The sequence below is a fragment of the Bombina bombina genome, chromosome 5 (genome assembly GCF_027579735.1).
Source record: "Bombina bombina isolate aBomBom1 chromosome 5, aBomBom1.pri, whole genome shotgun sequence".
Taxonomy (NCBI): Eukaryota; Metazoa; Chordata; class Amphibia; order Anura; family Bombinatoridae; genus Bombina; species Bombina bombina.
The window spans coordinates 530,264,849-530,285,838 of record NC_069503.1 but is presented as its reverse complement, the minus strand read 5'-3'; the positions used below and the strand labels follow the sequence as shown (position 1 = coordinate 530,285,838).

The following is a 20,990-nucleotide window of genomic DNA, read 5'->3' as shown; positions in this document are numbered from 1 at the left end:
CAATTTAGCTGTGCTTGGATGTTTTTCTTAAGAAAAGGCTTCCGTCTTGCCGTCTACCCCAAAGCCCAAACATATGAAAAATACTGGAGATTGTTGTCACATGTACTACACAGCCAGTACTTGCCAGCTATTCCTGCAACTCCTTTAATGTTGCTGTAGGCCTCTTTGTAGCCTCCCAGACCAGTTTTCTTCTCGTCTTTTCATCAATTTTGGAGGGACATCCAGTTCTTGGTAATGTCACTGTTGTGCCATATGTTCTCCACTTGATGATGACTGTCTTCACTGTGTTCCATGGTATATCTAATGCCTTGGAAATTCTTTTGTACCCTTCTCCTGACTGATACCTTTTAACAATGAGATCCCTCTGATGCTTTGGAAGCTCTCTGTGGACCATGGCTTTTGTGTAGGACGCGACTAAGAAAATGTCAGGAAAGACCTACTAGAACAGCTGAACTTTATTCAGGGTTAATCAGAGGCACTTTAAATTATGGCAGGTGTGTGATGACTCTTATTTAATATGGTTTTGAATGTGATTGCTTAATTCTGAACACAGCTACATCCCCAGTTATAAGAGGGTGTGCACACTTATGCAACCACATTATTTTAGTTTTTTTTGTTTACTTCCCTCCATCTTAAAGATTTCAGTTTATTTTTCAATGGAGTTGTGTAGTTTATAGGTCACATTAAAGGTGGAAAACGTTCTGAAATTATTTATCTTTGTCTAATTTTTTTACATCACAGAAACCTGACATTTTAACAGGGGTGTGTATACTTTTTATATCCACTGTATATAATATTTATCTAAGTGTCCAAATATTATCATGGTCTTTTATCTTTATTTTTGAGTTTCCAGAGTGAAAAGGGCTGTTGTTTTTATATATATATATATAATATAATTTTTTTTTTTTTTACTTTTGGATCGCATCCAAAAACACGGCCGGAGTTACAGTCTACTAGCACGGCACTCTGGAGTCCTAAGAACTGTCATGGGTATTTGACAGGAGTGCACTCCTTTAAGATAACTATTCTGAAGTAAAAATCTGAGCGTGCTCCTCTTGACTCTTGCACTTCAAGGGGGAGTCTTAATAGAGGTTTATGAACAGAGGGTTCTGGTAATGGCGGGTGCGCTCTGTTTCAGCTCAGCGCCATTACAATTTTTCGCACCATAATTTTTCTCTCCCCAGTGTAGTAGTTTTTATTACACAACTATATTTCAGCTGTAATATTTGTGGCAGCGGTTCAGGTCCAATTATTACTTTGAAGGGGGGAGAGTCTTATTCCTTCAACATGAGTTTTTTCCTATAAATTTATCTCCATATGTTTTTTTTTGTTGTTTTTTTATGAGGCTGAAAGACTCTTAGCGTTATGCAAAAGATATTCATGGACTCACACAAGTGAATATTCAGAGCAACTGAGAGATCACATAGATATCAGTGTTTGCTTATATTGGACATTGCTCATAATTAAAGTGACACTGAACCCAAATTTTTTCTTTTGTGATTCAGATAGCGCATGTAATTTTAAGCAACTTTGTAATTTACTCCTATTATCAATTTTTCTTTGTTCTCGTGCTATCTTTATTTGAAAAAGAAGGCATCTAAGCTATTTTTTTTTGTGTCAGTACTCTTGTTAGCACTTTTTTATTGGTGGATGAATTTATCCACCAATCAGCAATAACGACCCAGGTTGTTCACCAAAAATGGGCCGGTATCTAAACTTACATTCTTGTATTTCAAATAAAGATACCAAGAGAATGAAGAAAATTTTGGTTCAGTGTCCCTTTAATCCTAATTGTACTGTGGCTGAATTTTTATATGGTGTGAATGTCCTCCTATGTTCTGTCTCATATATCTAAATATGTTTGTGTTTAAATTATTTCTTCCCTTTCAGGGTGGAATTACAGACAGACTATGTTTTTGCCCTTGCTCAGAGGTATATATAATACATGAGCATTTACATATTCTGTATTTTATATCATATAATACAGTTATATATGTTTTTTACACTTATAGATCAATCTGCATAGACAGATATTATGTAATTTTGCACACTTCAAAATGTTATTTACATTGTATGGTATTGTATTTCTGCTTATCCAAAATATATTTATGTATTTGAGAAGCAGTACACGTTATGCATAACTATATGCACTTATGTATCTATATTTCTGTATAAACAGAACATTATTTTATTTCATAGTACATATGATACATTGTTATATGCTCAATGTACTAATGTGTGCATAAGTATTAAAATCTGCACTGTATAGTCAGAACATACAAGATACCTAAGCTATGGTATTTGAAAACTTTAAACACGTTTTTAAGAGTCCCTAATTTCAAATGGAAAGAAATCGCACAATTTTACCCTTAATCCAACAGGTTCAGTTCATCTCCTCCATAGATTGCAAGGATGTATACCTTTTATATCTCTATTCACATGGATCACTATTATTTTCTAAGGTTTATATTCCACCATAAACATTATCAGATGGTTGCCCTTCTCTTTGGTCTGGCCACAGCTCCACACATTTTCACAAAAGTGTTGGGAGCATTGTTGGTAATAATCAGAGATTGGGGCACATCAATGCTCTTTACCTGGACAACATCCTAGTCTAAGCCCCTTCTCTGTCTCTATCGATGTCTCCCACTCAACGTCTCTTATCCTTCCTAACTTCAGGATCACGATTGGAGGATAAAAGTTCCAAAGAGTTCCTTAACTTCAGTTACCAAGGTGTCCTTTCTGGGAGTCGTCATATTGACAGAATCTCGCAGAATAAAACCTCAGAAGCATGTCTGTTCTGCTTCTCCAATTGTAGGACAGTGCATGGAGGTAGTGGGCCTAATGGTGGCGGCTTCGAATGCAGTTCAGTTTGCCCACTTTCACTTAAGCCCTTTTCAACTGTGTATGCTCAAGCAGGGGACACAAATTATCTTCAGTTAAATCAAGTGATTGCGTTGGATTTGTCAGTAAGACAATCTTTATCCTGGTGGATGGAAAGTTCTACCTTGATTCATGGGGTGACCTCAGATGCCAGTCTTTTGGGTTGAGACACTGTCTAGGTCCGGAATCTTAAATAGCGCAAGGAGTTTGGTCTACTCTAGAGGTGATGTTGCCAATAAACATCTTGGCTCTCAGGGCGATTTTTTTAGCTCTTCAGTTTTGGCCTCTTCTTAAGAAGCAAAAGTACTCTTCATTTTTAAGTCAGACAATTTCTCGGCTGTGGCATAACCTATAAATTATGGACTCGCAGTTCTCTGGCAATGCAGGAGTTATTGGATATTCTGTTCTGGGCAGAACAGAATAAATGCTCACTGTCAGTTATTTACATTCCAGGAGTAAAGAATTGGGAAGTGGATTATATCAGCCGCCAGTCAGTCATTCAGGAAACTGGTCTCTCCACCATGAAATTTTTAATCAACTAGTTGCCAGGCCGGATATAGATCAGATTGCTCCCCACTTGAATCACAATCTACCAATGTACTGTTCCAGATCCAGGGATCCAAGGGCACTAATTATAGATGCCTTTAGTGTGTCTATAGAATTTTTGCCTAGCCTATCTGTTCCCTCTGTTGGTTTTTCTTCCAAGAATTATTGCTCAAATCAAGCAGAAGTCTGCTTAAGTAATCCTCATAGAATACTACTGCAGAAGCCTTATCTTCTTGGCTCAAACAGGTGATTCACAAGGCCATCTTGGTGGCAGGAAAATCCCCCCCTAAGCGTATAACAGCTCATTTTACCAGATCAGTTGCTATTTCATGGGCTTGAAAAATGATCATTAGAGCAGATTTGCAAAATTTCAACATGTTCATCTCTGCATGCATTCTCCAAATTTTACAGTTTTGAAGTTTTTGCTTCTTCAAAGCTGCTTTTGGCTAGAAAGTCCTTCAGGCGGCAGTGTCCAGCAAATAGGAACTGCCTTAATGTATCCGACTCTTTTCCTTGTCGTGGACTCTCAGTTTGGCTATTAAATCCCACACATCAAGGTGTTCGTGTGGACTCTTACAATGTTACAAAAGAAAACCGAATACATTTTATTTCTTTTGGGATAATGAGAGTCCACATGCTCTGCCCTTTTACACTTTTTTCTGTAGACCCTGCTTTTTTGTCTTTCCTACGTATCTGTCTCCCTTTTCGCTGCTCTGCTATACGTTAAACTGGGTAATGGTGGGAGAAGTTAAAAGCTCTTGTTATGGGTTCTTTGCCTCCTCTTAGTGGTGGGAATTATATTCCACATGTCAAGGTTTTCCTGTGGACTATCCTCTCACCCCAAAAGAAAATAATTTATCAGATAAGCATAAATTTAGTTTTTTGCTTAATTTTGTCGTCTAGGTGGCATTATGAAGTGGCTGGGAGGTTTGCAATATTAAAACCTTTTCTTTTGTTTTTAATCATTACTTAAGCTATCCAAAGCATAGATTCATTGCATAATTTAACTTAAATTGTTTAAATGATAATTTGTGCAAAAAATACAAAAAAATTTAATAGCTAATTTTAGATTAATATTGGTTTATATTTTAGCTGGGTGGTCAGTAAAATTGTCTGGTTAGTGAGCCCATTATATAGTTTCTAGGGAGAACACTGTGTTCCTATGCAGTTATCTACACTCGGGTCTGGTGAATTAATCGTCTAGATTTTGAGTTTGTTCAATCCACTCACTACAAAACTTTCAATCTTGTTTAAAGTAAAAATGCTTATACAAAGCATAGAAATAAAATGTCAGTGTGAGCCAAGTGTATATATTTTATTTTTCTTTCAACAGTTTCTCCAAATGGGATTGGAGCAACTACTGAACAACTAATTCAAACATGCCTAAGGAAGGGGGACTTTGAGATGGCTTACCTGTTGCTGAGCATGGGTGCCAATCCAGAAAGTGTATCCATAGTGCAGGGAGACACTCCCCTGCATGCTGCAGTTTCTGTTGCCATAATAAATAAAGGTAACATTCTTTATTATTTCATGATATAACCTTCAATAACGTGATGGGCCCAACATAATTTGTAGATAAATCAGATTTATTAAAGAAAACTGATATTTATAAGAAAGTATTATAAAAAAAACTAAACTAAATATTTACTTTTTTTTACCTTCTTTTTCAGATGACAATGGAATTTTGATGATTAAATATCTTCTAGACTTATACTCTTCTGATCCATCTTCTTATCCATATTTAAATCCTAATGCCCAAGACAAAATTGGGGATACCATAATGCACTTGCTGTTTCAAAATGAATACACCAAAACGTATCCAAAAATAATGGAACTACTTGCAAGATACGATATCAAACTTACATTAAAAAATAAAATGGGTAAAGATGCAAAGCATAGGATAAAGAACACAGATGCCCGACTAAATGCTTGGAATGAAGCTAAAAAGAAAAACAAGCGTAATCCCTCAAGTGCTCCTTCAAAACCTAATAAGACTACAGTAAATGGAAATGCAATACAAAATAAACCTCAGATTAAGCTGCAATTGCAGAATCAGTTCCCAACTGAATCAACATGTGACATTACTACAAATGTAACTGGTCAAAATTTATCTATAGAACTGCCAAGTGAAAAGGTGGAAGCGACAAAGAGACCAATGACTCAGAAAGAAGCTTTTCTTCAGACCATAAGAGATCTAATACAATTTATGGAAATGTGCAAAACTCCATCTGGGACTGACAATGTAAAATTGCCTACAAATCTGAATACCACTGAAGAGGAGCATAAGCAGGAAAGTCTGATCCTCTCAAATTCAGACCAAGTGGTTGACGACTGCAATGAAGATAATTCTGTTGTTAATAATGTGGACAACGTAAATCTTGACAATGAATTGGTGGCCATTGCTAACATTGAAGAAGATTATGACCTATTGGAGGAAGACTTGGATCTCTCAAATACTGACTTCAGTAATATGACATGGGAAATAGAGTGTGCTCCTGAAGCCTTGAAAAAACTAGAGAGCAAAGCATTACCTCGTTACATGAAAAATAAAATCATTCTATCCATTCAGAAGCTCGGAAATGGAGAATGGACACGTAGCCTTCACAAAAGGCTTAAACACTTGAACAGTGATATTAAACTCTATGAAATGAAGCTTGATAAAGGTGCTAGAATGCTCTGGGAACTTGCTATTGACTTCTCTCCACGTTGTAGTGAGGATCCCGAAAATATAATGTCAACTGAATTGTCTTTCCAAGCCTCAGCAAAAACTGGGAGGATTTACACCGAAATGATTAGGATATGGGATATTATTATGGATCACAACAAACTAAGAAATGCTATTGAAGGTATTTGTAGTGCCTATAACCGAGGCCTGAGCTGTATACTAAGGAAAAGACTTAAGGCTATATCCAACATACAACTCTCAAATGTAGAAAAGCGAATTCCTAGTTGTTTTATGGAAGATATTGAATTAGAAAGGAGAACAGAACATATTATGCCTGATTATTTTCCACCAGCGAGCGCAGCTGAAACTGAATACAATATCATGAAATTCCACAGTTTTAGCACTGACATGGCACTTAACATATTACACAACATAAATTCCCGAGTTGAGTACCCATTCAGAGTTGGTGAGTTGGAGTATGCAGTAATTGATCTTAATCCCAAGCCTCTGGAAACCATTATCTTAATAGGGAGAAGTGGAACAGGAAAAACAACTTGTTGTTTGTATCGACTCTGGAAGAAGTTCCATTCTTACTGGGAAAAAGCTGAGTCAGTTGATGGTCCCTGGCTTGTGAAACAGACTTGGCAAAGAAGAAAATATGAACCTAGCACAGAGGTAGATGAAACTGATGATGAAGAGGTTTCAGAATCCGAGTCTAGCAGCATAGAAGAAGACCAGTTATCACTGGAAGACAAGAATTTGGAAACAGAAGATCTAGCATCTGAATCAGGAGAAAGTGAAGAAGAATCTGTCAAACTTGAACACTTTCACCCTATATTTATTACTAAAAACCATGTCCTTTGCCATGAGGTGCAAAAAAATTTCCTTGAGTTAAGCAAATCTACAAAAGCAACAAGTCATTTTAAGCCCATTGATTCTAATGTATACAGGTTGCAAGAGATTCAAGATGAAAATTTCCCCATGTTTGTTACTTCTCAGCAGTTGTTGCTATTACTGGATGCATCCATGCCTGAGCCATTTTTTCCCAGAAATGAAGATGGAAGCCTTAGCAGAAGTATTATTGGATGGTCCACAATGGATGAAATGGACATATCGGATCTGTTGAGAGAGGATGATGAATTTGATGCAGATCCAGAAAATGAAGAAGAGGAAAATGTTAGTGGGCCAAAAGAGAATGATCCACGTGTTTTTGTCACCTTTGAGTTGTTTGCCAAGGAAATCTGGCCAAAGATGGTGAAAGGAAAATCTCCATATAATGCTGCACTGGTCTGGAAAGAGATAAAGTCCTTTTTAAAAGGCTCGTTCGAAGCATTGAATTGTTGTCAGGGAAAACTTACAGAAGACCAATATATTAAACTTGGGAAGAAAAGAGCCCCAAACTTTAAAGGAGACCGAAAGGAAATTTATCGTCTCTTTTGCTTGTATGAGCAAATTAAATCCAAAAATGGGTATTTTGATGAAGAAGATTTCCTATACAATTTGTCTTGTAGACTTTCAAACCTTGATGTACTACCATGGTCCATTCATGAGCTTTATGGGGATGAGATTCAGGACTTTACTCAGGCAGAGCTCTTCCTACTTATGAGATGCATCAATGACCCCAATGCCATGTTCCTTACAGGGGACACCGCACAAAGCATCATGAAAGGAGTTTCTTTTCGTTTCAGTGATTTGAGATCCTTGTTCTACTTTGCAAATAAAAATTGCCATAGCGACTCCAAGGACTGCATTGTACGGAGACCAAAAAGGATATATCAACTTTACCAAAATTATAGATCTCATTCTGGTAATTATCTTATTTTATTATACTTAAATATGTTCCTAAAAATGTACAGTTAAAAATTGTCAGTATGCATATGTAGTTGGCATAAATAGTTTTAGTGACTATTAGATGGTTTTTGAATGAAATTAAAAAACAAAAAGTCCATATTTACCTTTAGCGGTTTCAGATAAAACATACATTTTTTTAGACCTTTTCAATTTAAATATGTAATTAAATTGATTTTGTTCTCTTGGTGTCCTTTGTTAAAAGCATACCTAGGTATGCGGTACTGGGACCTAGCTGGATATTGGTGGCTACATGCATATGTCACCCATTAGAGCATTTCCTTTTCGTGGTTTTATGTCCCTTTTAAGTTTGTTTTCAAAATGGTTCAGTGGAAAGGTACTAGTTTTAAAAATATATTAGGGTTGTCTAAAACATGCTTTGGTGATAACCCATAAGTATTTATTTAAGAATTGTTCTTCTTAAAGGGATATGAAACACAAATTTTTTCTTTCATGGTTCAGATAGAGCATGCAATTTTAAACAACTTTTTAATGTACTCCTATTATCAACTTTTCTTTGTTCTCTTGGTATCTTTATTTGAAACGCAGGAATGTAAAGCTTAGGAGCCAGAACATTTTTTTTTTTGTTCAGCACCTGGGTAGTGCTTGCTGATTGGTGGCTAAATGTAGCTTATATTCCTGCTTTTTCAAATAAAGATACAATAAAACCCAAAATGTTTCTTTCATAGTTCAAATAGAGAATATAATTTTAAACTACTTTCCAATTACTGTATTATCTAATTTGCTTCATTCTCTTTGTATCCTTTGTTGAAGCAGCAATGCACTACTAGGAGTTAGGTACACACATCAGGTGAGCAAATAACATGGGGATGTATGTGCAGCCACCAATCAGTAGCTCCTGAGCCTACCTTGGTATCCTTTTAAACAAAGGATACCATGAGAACAAAACAAATCAAAATAGAAGTCATTTTGAAAGTTTTTTTAAAATCGCATGCTCTATCTGAACCCTAAAATTAAAAATAGTTTAATATCCCTTTAAATGAACCTCTTTATCACGTTATCTTTTATTCTTAGCCTTTCCATGAAAGCATAATACTGAGAAAGGCTCAGGAATGTGCATTACAGTGTCTTGTGCAGCTACCATATAGTACTCATGAAATGTGTGCATTTATATACCATGTGTACATAGGATATTAAGAGAAAGAGGTACATTTGAAAATATAATTAATTAATCTCAAAATGTGGTTTTGTTTTGTTTGTTTTTTAGAATTGTACGCTCTGTTCGAATCATAACTATTTAGGATCAGATTACAAGTGGAGCGCTGTAAGTGCGCTAACCCAACATGAAAATATGAATATTTCAGATTCCAATGTTCTGCACGTAGCAGAATATGTTCTATTTATTCATAAATACATATTTTTTTATTTATATATATATATATACCTGTATATATCCAATGGTATTTTGCACAAATGTGAAATATTTACATTAAATACACAGTATAACACTTTATTAAAGGGACATTCCAGTCAAAATTTTAATGCACTTAGATTTATTATATATTTGAATAGAAATATATTTGCAATATGCATGTATTGGCAAAAATGATTCTAGTAAAAGTTATCATTGTTTTAGTTGTAACATTTTTCTCTGCACGTGCACGTGAAGCATAGATGGATATTCTCAGTGCACCCACATTTTAAATAATGCAGCTGCTCAGATAATCAGTGGGGCTTGTATCATGTCAGCAATTAACAAATTGAGTCAATACCAGATGGTACAAGCATTTTAGACTCTCTGAGCAAATTCTCGCCTAGATTACGAGTCTTGCTTTAGCCTTAAAAAGCAGCGTTGAGAGGTCCCAACGCAGCTTTTTAATGCCCGCTGGTATTACGAGTCTGGCAGGTACAGGTGTACCGCTCACTTTTTTTCCGCGACTTGAACATACCGCAAATCCCCTTACGTCAATTGCGTATCCTAACGCCGGTATTACGAGTCTTGGAAAAAGTGAGCGGTACAGCCTCTCCTGTCAAGACTCCTACCGCATTTAAAAGTCAGTAGTTAAGAGTTTTATGGGCTAACGCCGTAACATAAAACTCTTAACTAAAGTGCTAAAAAGTACACTAACACCCATAAACTACCTATTAACCCCTAAACCGAGCGCCCCACATCGCAAACATTTAAATAAAAATTTTAACCCCTAATCTGCCGACCGGACATCGCCGCCACTTTAATAAATATATTAACCCCTAAACCGCCGCACTCCCGCATCGCAAACACTAGTTAAATATTATTAACCCCTAATCTGCCGTCCCTAACATCGCCGACACCTACCTACAATTATTAACACCTAATCTGCCGCCCCCAACGTCACCGCCACTATAATAAAGTTATTAACCCCTAAATCTAAGTCTAACCCTAACACCCCCCTTACTTAAATATAATTTAAATACATCTAAATAAAATTAATAGTATTAAATAAATTATTCCTATTTAAAACTAAATACTTACCTGTAAAATAAACCCTAAGATAGCTACAATATAACTAAAAGTTACATTGTAGCTATCTCAGGGTTTATTTTTATTTTACAGGTAAGTTATTTATTTTAACTAGGTACAATAGTTATTAAATAGTTATTAACTATTTAATAACTTCCTAGTTAAAATAAATACAAATATACCTGTAAAATAAAACCTAACCTAAGTTACAATTACACCTAACACTACACTATAATTAAATAAATTACCTAAATTAACTACAATTAATTACAATTAAATTAAATAAACTAAATTACGGAAAAAAACAAACACTAAATTACAGAAAATAATAAAATAATTAAAAAAAATTTAAACTAATTACACCTAATCTAATCCCCCTAATAAAATAAAAAGCCTCCCAAAATAATAGAAATCCCTACCCTATACTAAATTACAAATAGCCCTTAAAAGGGCTTTTTGCGGGGCATTGCCCCAAAGTAATCAGCTCTATTACCTTTTAAAAAAAAATACAATACCCCCCCCAACATTACTACCCACCACCCACACAACCAACCCTACTCTAAAACCCACCCAATCCCTCCTTAATAAAATCTAACACTACCCCCTTAAAGATCACCCTACCTTGAGACGTCTTCACCCAACCGGGCAGAAGTGGTCCTCCAGACGGTCCGAAGTCTTCATCCTATCCGGGCAGAAGAGGTCCTCCAGACGGCCAGAAGTCTTCATCCAGGCGGCATCTTCTATCTTCATCCATCCGGAGCGGAGCGAGTCCATCTTCAAGACATCCGACGCGTATTGAACTTCAATCCTATTGGCTGATTGGATCAGCCAATAGGATTTTTTCCACCTTAATTCCTATTGGCTGATAGAATTCTATCAGCCAATCGGAATTGAAGGGACGCCATCTTGGATGACGTCATTTAAAGGGCCCGTCGAACGAAGAGGATGCTCCACGTCGGATGTCTTGAAGATGGACCCGCTCCGGATGGATGAAGTTAGAAGATGCCGTCTGGAGGACCTCTTTTGCCCGGATAGGATGAAGACTTTGGACCGTCTGGAGGACCACTTCTGCCCGGTTGGGTGAAGATGTCTCAAGGTAGGGTGATCTTCAAGGGGGTAGTGTTAGGTTTTATTAAGGGGGTATTGGGTGGGTTTTAGAGTAGGGTTGGGTGTGTGGGTGGTGGGTTGTAATGTTGGGGGGGGTATTGTACTTTATTTTACAGGTAATAGAGCTGATTACTTTGGGGCAATGCCCTGCAAAAAGCCCTTTTAAGGGCTATTTGTAATTTAGTATAGGGTAGTAATTTAGTTTATTTTATTTAATTGTAATTAATTGTAGTTAATTTAGGTAATTTATTTAATTATAGTGTAGTGTTAGGTGTAATTGTAACTTAGGTTAGGTTTTATTTTACAGGTATATTTGTATTTATTTTAACTAGGAAGTTATTAAATAGTTAATAACTATTTAATAACTATTGTACCTAGTTAAAATAAATAAAAACTTGCCTGTAAAATAAAAATAAACACTGAGATAGCTACAATGTAACTATTAGTTATATTGTAGCTATCTTAGGGTTTATTTTATAGGTAAGTATTTAGTTTTAAATAGGAATAATTTATGTAATGATAGGAATATTTATTTAGATGTATTTAAATTATATTTAAGTTAAGGGGTGTTAGGGTTAGACTTAGATTTAGGGGTTAATAATTTTATTATAGTGGCGGCGACGTTGTGGGCGGAATATTAGGGGTTAATAAATGTAGTTAGGTTGCGGCCACATTGGGGGCGGCAGAGTAGGGGTTAATAAATATAATGTAGGGTTCGGCGATGTGGGGGGCAACAGATTAGGGGTTAATAAGTGTAAGATTAGGGGTGTTTAGACTCGGGTTCATGTTAAGGTGTTAGGTGTAAACATAAAAAGTATTTCCCCATAGGAATCAATGGGGCTGCGTTAGGAGCTTTACGCTGCTTTTTTGCAGGTGTTAGTTTTTTTTTCAGCCGAATCTGCCCCATTGATTCCTATGGGGAAATCGCGCACAAGCACGTATTACCTGCTTACCGCTACCGTAAGCAGCGCTAGTATTGAGGTGAGATGTGGAGCTAAATTTTGCTCTCCGCTCACTTTTTTGCGGCTAACGCCGGGTTTAGAGAAACCTGTAATACCAGTGTTGTCTTAAGTGAGCGGTGAGAAAAAAAGGTTCGTTAGCACCGCACAGCTTACCGACAAAAACTCGTAATCTAGCCGTCTGTGTTTAAAATGCTGATGCACGTTGCATACTTAAATACACTTTTGAAACAGCTATAGCTTTTATTAGAAGCATTTTTGCTAATGCATGTATATTACAAAATTGCTTCTGTTCAATATCGAAATGCACCCATGTGGTTTCCCATTTTGGCTGGAATATCCCTTTAAATATGAATTTTGCATTAATATGATTTTACATGTTTTCATCTACTTATCTGCAAAGGGTTCCACTGCACTTGTGTGTGTATATAGATATGTGTACATATGTATTTATTTGTTTATATGTGTATATATGTCTGTAAATACATATATACACATATAAATACATATGCACACATATAAACATTTGTGTATATATACATACATATCCCTCTTTAGACATATATATGTATGTATATCTATGTTAAAGCTCTTTGCCTGCCTTTTTTTTTTTAACACCTGAGACCATATCTTTAAGCCTTTATAACTTTGATGTGCAATATTTTTTTAAATTATTTTTATTAGATAGTATTTTTATGAGTGTAACTGTATCTTGTAATGTGGGTTTGATGTGTTTTGTGACACACGATCACGTTTACTTTCAACTTGTAATACGAGCAGAAAACCTGACGCACAAAAACATCCGCAATAAACCCCTTTTCGCTCGTGTGTAACTGTTAGCACTCCACTCGAAATCTGGCCTTTAATTTTTACTTCCATTTCCCTTCTATTATGGGATCCACAAAACAATGATAGCTTGTGTCCCTCAGTACTAAAGCTATTATTTATTTAGCCTTTACTTTTGCTAAGCCTGTTCCAAACCCTTTTTCCTTTTTGCCTTCCTTGACCTGGTATGATGTCATTTCACCAGTCGCAAGGCATGCTGAAGTGGAACGTGAACAGATAAAACGTTAATATAGGTACCAGTGTTTTCTTTAAATTAGGGAAATATTTAATAAAATGTTTGAGCTTTTTCTAATGACTGATCTACTTCTATGTTTGATAGGAATTCTGAGTTTGGCTTCTGGTGTTGTGGACTTATTACAGCACTATTTTCCGGAATCATTTGATCGATTGCCCCGTGACTGTGGCTTGTTTGATGGTCCAAAACCAACAGTGTTGGAGTCCTGCAGTGTTAGTGATCTGGCAATGTTGCTACGTGGCAACAAGCGAAAGACCCAGCCAATAGAGTTTGGAGCACACCAGGTTAGTGTCTGTATTTTTGATACTATAGCATTGTGGCCCTGGATCATCGATTCGATAACAAGGTTTCCGATTAAGATTTTTTTTAAAGAAGTTTAGTTCAGCAAATGCCAGTATCCAGATCAAGCTAACCAACTGATCAGCAGATGCCTTATTGTTAAAATAAGAGAAGGGAACACAAATATTTAATGAACTTAAAGTGATTGTAAATTTTAATGAATAAGTACCCGGTATGTAAAAATACTCAGACTGGCGACTGTAAAAAACAGACTGCCAATCCTCTGCCCGCTTCTCCTGCTGTAGTTAGCACAGCGATGACGAATATGGCTTCCTCCACTCTTTGTGTGCCTTTGGCGTCCAGCTTGTGGGGCCACGCAACGATTGGAGGAAGCCAGATTCATCATGGCTGTGCTAACTACAGCAGGAGAAGCTGACGGAGGATCGTCGGTCTGTTTTCCATAAGGAAAGGTAAGTATTTTAAAAAAGAAGCTTCATTGTATAGTTTAATGAATTACAGTGCCACTGTTTTTAAGAGTATTTTTAGATACCGGGCACTTTGTTAAACTTTACCTTCACTTTAACCAGTGATCGTCAACTTATAAATGCATGGGAGTCTGTTCATCAATATTTTAGAAGCCTTAATGGAACATTAAAACTAAATAAATCATTAATAGAATGATGTATTCAGAGCCTGAGAAAAAATATATAATGTGTTTTTTTTTTTTAATTATATAGAGATAGATATGAATGTATAGCTAATATACATATGTTATAATGTGTGTAACAGCACCAGTTTTTGTGTGTATGATTAATCCTCATTGAAAATTGTCATTCTGTCCAATTTTAATGGTACGTTACCATTAGCAGAGCGTACTTTACAATGTCCCTTTAATGATCTTAGCAATGATAAACTGAAACTTTATGTAAACATTTACTTCTATGCTTTAGGTGATTCTTGTGGCAAATGAGAAGGCTAAGGAAAATATACCAGAAGAGCTTAGCTTAGCTCTTATTCTGACCATTTATGAAGCCAAAGGTTTGGAATTTGATGATGTTCTTCTCTACAATTTCTTCACAGATTCAGAGGTACTTACAATTTTGGCTTTTTTTTTTCAATAGCTACATGCAGCTTAATGGGCCCCATCTCCACAAGCAGTTTATGCTCTCTATGTCTTTGTGTCTTAGCCTGTGGTTCCTGAAGCTTTTGTAAGGGGTACTCCAGAACTTGTCCTTTCTCTATTTTCTTCTTAAAAGAGAAGAGTCCACAGCTGCATTCATTACTTTTGGGAAATACAGAACCTGGCCACTAGGAGGAGGAAAAAGACACCCTAGCCAAAGGCTTAAATACCTCCCCCACTTCCCTCATCCCCCAGTCATTCTTTGCCTTTTGTCACAGGGGGTTGGCAGAGAAGTGTCAAATGTCGAGATAGTCTCTCATGGAGGGTAGTACTCTTCGCAATGAGACTAGAGTTTTAAGTAATACTGTCAGCCTTTCGGTGAGAGCATGTATGAAAGTTAGAGTCCGGAGATGCACGGAGAGTTTTCCTGTGAACCCATCCCGACTCATATTAACAGCTCCTTGGTAATCAGCATTCACGAGTTTCGCTGCCTACCTTTCTTCACTCAAGTCCATGTCAGAAGCGAGGCTACTATCCGTCACACTTGAAGGTCTCTGTTCCTGTTCCACGGCGTAGATTCCATTAAGATCATTTTATTTCAATATGTGAATGTAATGTTAACTAAAGGAATCATGGGTTAATATCTCCTGAGGGGGTTATTGAACAGGGGGGACTTTTAATCATGTTTGTTCTATGGTTCTATCTGCAAATGTGTAGCTATACTTAGGCTCACGGCCTTTACGGAACATAACGAGAGAGTCTTGCTCGTGGGTTGTCTGATTCACAGGAGGTGGTGAGTGCCCCAGCCATTGGGGGTGTTAAAGGGTGCCAGTTTTTTTGTCATTTTTGTAATCCCAAGATTATGGGGGATTCTGATATGCGCGACACAGATGCCGCCGATACAGAGGATGTGTCTTGTGATGAATATGAAATGGCCTGGGTAATCAATGCCCATTAGTTATGTTCCGATTGCCGTTCTAGAGTACTCTCTTCTCCCGAAGCAGGGAGCTTAGAATGCGTTGAGCCATCCGCCTCCGAGGTTTCCATGACCCGTGAAGCGAGTGCCCCAGTCCATTTTCCGGCTACGCAAGCAGGTGTCCCTATGGCCTTTACTCCTCTGGAGGGTGGCTTGTTTCCTCCAGAGGTTACGGCACGGTTCCGAATGGCCATTTCTGAATCCCAAGTGAAGTATTTCTAAGATACTATCCGTGTTCAGTTTAACAGGGCCCGTCGAGCGTGGGATCGCCCGATTCAGTTCGGCCTTCTGGGGAAGCGTCGGCCCCTGATGCTTCAGGGGCCCCTATCTCGGGGCCAGGGTCTTCAGTTTATTCGGCGAGGGATGATTTTGCCTTCCGTTATAGGCTGGCTCGCCTTCGCGTTCTTTTAAGACATATTTTGGCAATGCTGGAGGATCCCAGTCCTAGCGGGCCGAGGAATCCGAGGCCTTAGAAGCTGGATGGCAAAATAGATATGACGTTTGGGGATGAAGCCAATCTCCTTAACTTTGCCATTTTTCTTTTTCTTTATGTTGTTCGGTTCCAATTCTGAGCTTGGGTGAATGGGGCTTTTCATCGGCTGGTCCCATTGTCATCCTCATTCACCTTGCGCGTTCACCCGATGGGTGCGGCGTTCATTTTTTTTTGTTTGATCCGGATAGATGTGTTTAATTTGTTTTTCTTAAGGTCATGTCTGTTAGATTTTCGTTTTTGTGAACGTTCTTCTCTGGAACCGATACTTGCGATTTAGGTCGCGTGGGCACTTCCTCGGAAATTGCGCACTTGTCGAACAATAGAATTACGTTTTTGTAGTTAATTTAACGATCCTTCGGGACGAATTTTCTTGGACCTTTGGCAGTTCTAGGCAGATACTGGTCTGATACTTTTTCGGCTGTTACCAGGGTTCATGTCACCCTCGTGGTGCTAATTAATCCTGCTAGATTCTGAATGTTTTTTGGCCTATTCTATGGACTCCGGGCTCGGATCCTACCTAAGTATGAGGCCTTTTATTTAAATACAACCCCTCCGTACGGAGGGTTATGAGTGCCAATCTAAGTTGGTTGTTCGGGCTTCTCGTCTGGGATACGGATCTGTTATTGCAGACAGCATCCTGGTTCCTCAGGTCCCTGGGGACTCAGAACCTATGGGGTCTGGTGTGCCAAGTGATTAATGATTTGCTTTTTCACTCAAGGTTCTTCCGGACGCTGACTCTTTAGCCTATTAAGCATTTTATTGCGGTGGCAGAGTTTCCTTTCCTTCCCGCCTTGGGTGGATCATATGGTCTGGATGCAGGGGCATGTTTTTTCTCTGCTCAGAGTTGTGTTACTCTAACAGTTGGTGTGCAGGGGTTCTCTGCCCTCTGTGGGGAGCTGGGAAGCTCCAGCTTTTGCCTGCTTAAAGAAGATTTTGGAAGATAGATACTTCAGGGACCTCAGGATGTTGCCTCTTCCATTACCATTGGTCTGACCATGGTCTCGACGTTCGGGTGTCTTTCGTCCTCGTTGCAACTCTAGCTTTGGGGCTTGTCAGTGAAGGGGTGAGGTCGGTTATGGAGGGCCACCCTTCTGGGGTCAGGTAGTTGACCATTTCTCCTTGAATGCTTTGTTAGGGACTTCGTGGGCGGTGTCTTCAGTTCGATTCTCTGGGATGGTGAGCAGGGTAAAGGGTTCTCAATCGCCTTTGGGTGTTGGTGGCTACCTTGCCTATGCGTGTAGCACGTATTAACGCTTGTCTACGAGATTTATTTGCGATCCAAGTGCCCTGGGTGCTGAATCTTAGACCGTTAAGGAAGTCCTTTGTGACTCTTGGGTTTGAGGCTATTGCTAAATCACCAAGTCTACGGACTTTAGAGGTGCATTCCTCCTTGTAGGAGGCAGCTTAGGGTTCCTCTGGATGTCAGATCTTCGATTGATTCCTTTTTCAAGGACCCTAACCTAGGTTTGTGTCTCTCCTTGGATGGGTGTGGACGGTTAGATCTCACACTAGATGTTTGTGGTCCCGTGGGCCTCTCTCCTAGAGGCTGGGGCTCTGTGAGAGATACCTATCATTTTGCAGCTTAGGCTTTAGGTCCTTCTGGCGGTTCCATACTGGTCTTCTGGCGTATTTACGCTGTTCCTGTAGACTCCACGTATCTTCACCTGGGTTGGCGATATGGCCAAGGGGTCTCACCTCTATGGTAGGGTGGTTTTCCGTTGTTTATGTCCCTTCTCTTCTAGAGCGGGGGTACTGCTCTCCGGGTTCAGAGTTACCTTAGTATTCGGAGTGACCTGTGGGTCCTTGGTGGATTGCCTTGTAAGGGTCTTTTCCCTTCTTGCGTTCCAGAATCCTGGAAGGGGAGTTGCAATGTAGTGACTGGTTCCTCTGTTCCTGCAGCGAGAGGCTGAGAGTTTGATCCCTATGGGGCTCCTGCTTTATGTTGAATTCTGATATATGGATGCTGAGGGTCTGAGGGCCTTCTTCCCTTGGGAAGTGTTCCTTGTTTTTAGAGAAGACGGCCGTGTAGGGGTTTTCGTACCTGAGCACAATGTCTACCCGGACTCATGGTAGCATACCGTTTGTAGTAACGGTCAGCGGTCTAACCGGGGGGTTTGTTCCTACGTTGACCCTTCCTTTCTCTTCCAGGAGTCTGGGACTCTTGTCTTTGGTTTTGACTAGCCTTTGGGCTGCGACCATTATCCTAGAGGGAAGATTGAGGGTCGGTTATTCTATGCAGGATTCTCTCCTTTGTGTTAGGCCTTGGATGTCCTCCTCTTTTCCACTGGTGTTCAGTGCTGGGAGGGGACGCTCCTTGGAGCCTGATATTCGGAGGGCTGTGAGCCCTTGGAAGGTTTGCAGTTGAATCTAGCTACAGCTATTGCACTTTGAGGGTGTAACCAGCTACAGCTAATTGCATTTTGACTGAGTGTTAGCAAGCTTTGAAACGCCTTTCGGTGTTTGGGTTTAGCAACAGTGAGTCAGCTTGCTATCTTCAAACTGGTCATTGGGAGTTCCTGTTCAGACTGTTGGTGTTCTTTTTGGAGAACTCTTTACTAGCTGCTGGGATAGATCCTATTTCTACTGTCTCTGCTTTCTAGCTTTCTTTCATGATTCAGATAGAGCATACAATTTTAAACAACTTTCCAAGTTACTTCTATTATCAAGTTTTCTTGTTATCCTTTGTTGAAAAGCAGTGCTGTAAGCTCAGGAGTGTGCATGTGTCTGCAGCACTATATGGCAGCAGTTTTACAACAATGTTATACATTAGCAAGAGCACTAGATGACAGCACTATTTCCTGTCATGTAGTGCCTTAGGCATGTGCACGCGACCTACCTAGGTATATCTTCAACAAAGAATAACATGAGAACAAAGCTAAATTGATAATACTCTCAAAACACCAAAGACTAATAAAGGGAGCGCCCAATAAGAGGGAAAAAAAAGTTATGAATGTTAATAATCAATCAAAAGTGAATAAATTGTGTACAAGCTCTATAACGATTGATCCTCCTCGTCCCAGTAAGGGTCTGGGTGAACCTTGATGGCGAAGAAATCTAAAACGCAAATGATACAAGGACGCCATAATGGCCTAGCACAGTCTGTCGTAGGACATTTTGACATCCTAGCTTGATAATAGAAGTAAACTGTAAACTTTTTTTTAAATGTATTCTGAATAATTAAAGACAAGTTTTGGGTTTCATGGCCATTTAATTTCACAAGGAAAATATGCCATGAAACAAAGAATACCCAAGAGCACAGTATCCAGATCGAGCAAACCAACAGAATGTAAATTGGAAAGTTGTTTAAAATTGCATGTCCTAGAAAAAATTCTATGCTGTAGATGTCATGCTCAGAAAAATGCTCTATCTGGGGAAGAGGAAGCTGGTGGGAGGAGCACAGGTGTAAGGACGTGCAAACACCTGTTCTCAGGTTCCCTGCAAGAGCCGTTGGCAGAGCATATCGTGCTTAAAACCTTTGTCCTAGGTGGCTCTTTTACTGAGGGATAAAGAAAAAGAACTTATCCCATTCCCAGCACTCTAACAAGTGCCTTTCCAACGCACTGGTTAGCAACTGAATGGACTGGCTATGCTAATTTAACTTCTCCTTAATAACTAAGAAAATACAGGAATACCCAGGACAGATAAACCGACACCTGGAAGAAACAGACCTAAGCCCTGACTCAAAGAAAACTCCTAAAATTCTACCAAACACTGCTCTTTCTTTCCTGAACCCCCCCTCCCACCGGTGCTGCGTGAGGGGGAGGTGAATAATGCTGCAAGCTCTAAACAGAACGGGCGATTTCTACAATATAAGACAATAAGTGCTCAAGAGTGGTCGCATTCTCACCCGCGGTGCCTGTGTGCCGCTGACCTAAGCAAGGGTTTTGTGTTCTGACTGGTGCCGCTCTTGGGGTGTGAAGGAGGTTCCGGCGGTCTGCCGCGGAAGGACAGGCGAGGAGCTGGAGTCAGGGCGGTCCCACTCGCAGGGAGAGGCAGATCCGACAGCAAAGAAGGTGACGTCACGGATGGTCGGTTAGAAGGTGCTTCCTACGCTGTGAGTGTTCGGCGTGGTATCGACCGGAAAGGAGACTTGTTTCCAGTGTTTCTCCCCCCCACCGATGTTGCGTGGGGGAGAAGAAGAATCGATTTGCTTGGTATCACCCCTTGGTAGCAGTGAGAGATCCGTCTCTGGAGCCCTCAGGAAGGGAGACAGGTACTTTTGTGAGTCAAAGGCCCTCAATTGACTCTTTCACATAATAGAGGAGATTTGGGCCCCCAATTAAGCTTGATTATATCTTGAGATGAACTCTCCCTAAGGTACTGGATCTAAAAGGGAAGTGGACGGTAATATAATAGTGCTGTTAAAAAGTACTGCAAGAACTGCCTATTTACTAAACACTAAGTGGGTCATGTTAATTATCTCTTTTTCTTAGGGAGGGGAAATGGGAAAGAAAAAGAGAAAAGAGTTTAAAGGTCTTATAGATAACTCATTTATAACGCTGTTACAAGACTAGCTGAACAGAGTTTTTTTTGTCAAAGTCTGTAGCCTGAGTTAAAGCTAATATTTGATTG

At 39.1% G+C, this 20,990-nt stretch overlaps 1 protein-coding gene across 1 annotated transcript in view; it reads left to right on the top strand.

Annotated features, from left to right (window-relative positions):
- The window catches only part of LOC128660548 (TPR and ankyrin repeat-containing protein 1-like), a 327,764-nt gene that overhangs the window by 141,788 nt on the left and 164,986 nt on the right, over positions 1-20,990 (top strand). Inside the window, 4 exon segments of the mRNA XM_053714460.1 lie at positions 4,763-4,939; positions 5,100-7,901; positions 13,635-13,834; positions 14,780-14,917. Of these exon segments, the coding sequence (XP_053570435.1) occupies positions 4,763-4,939; positions 5,100-7,901; positions 13,635-13,834; positions 14,780-14,917 (3,317 nt within the window).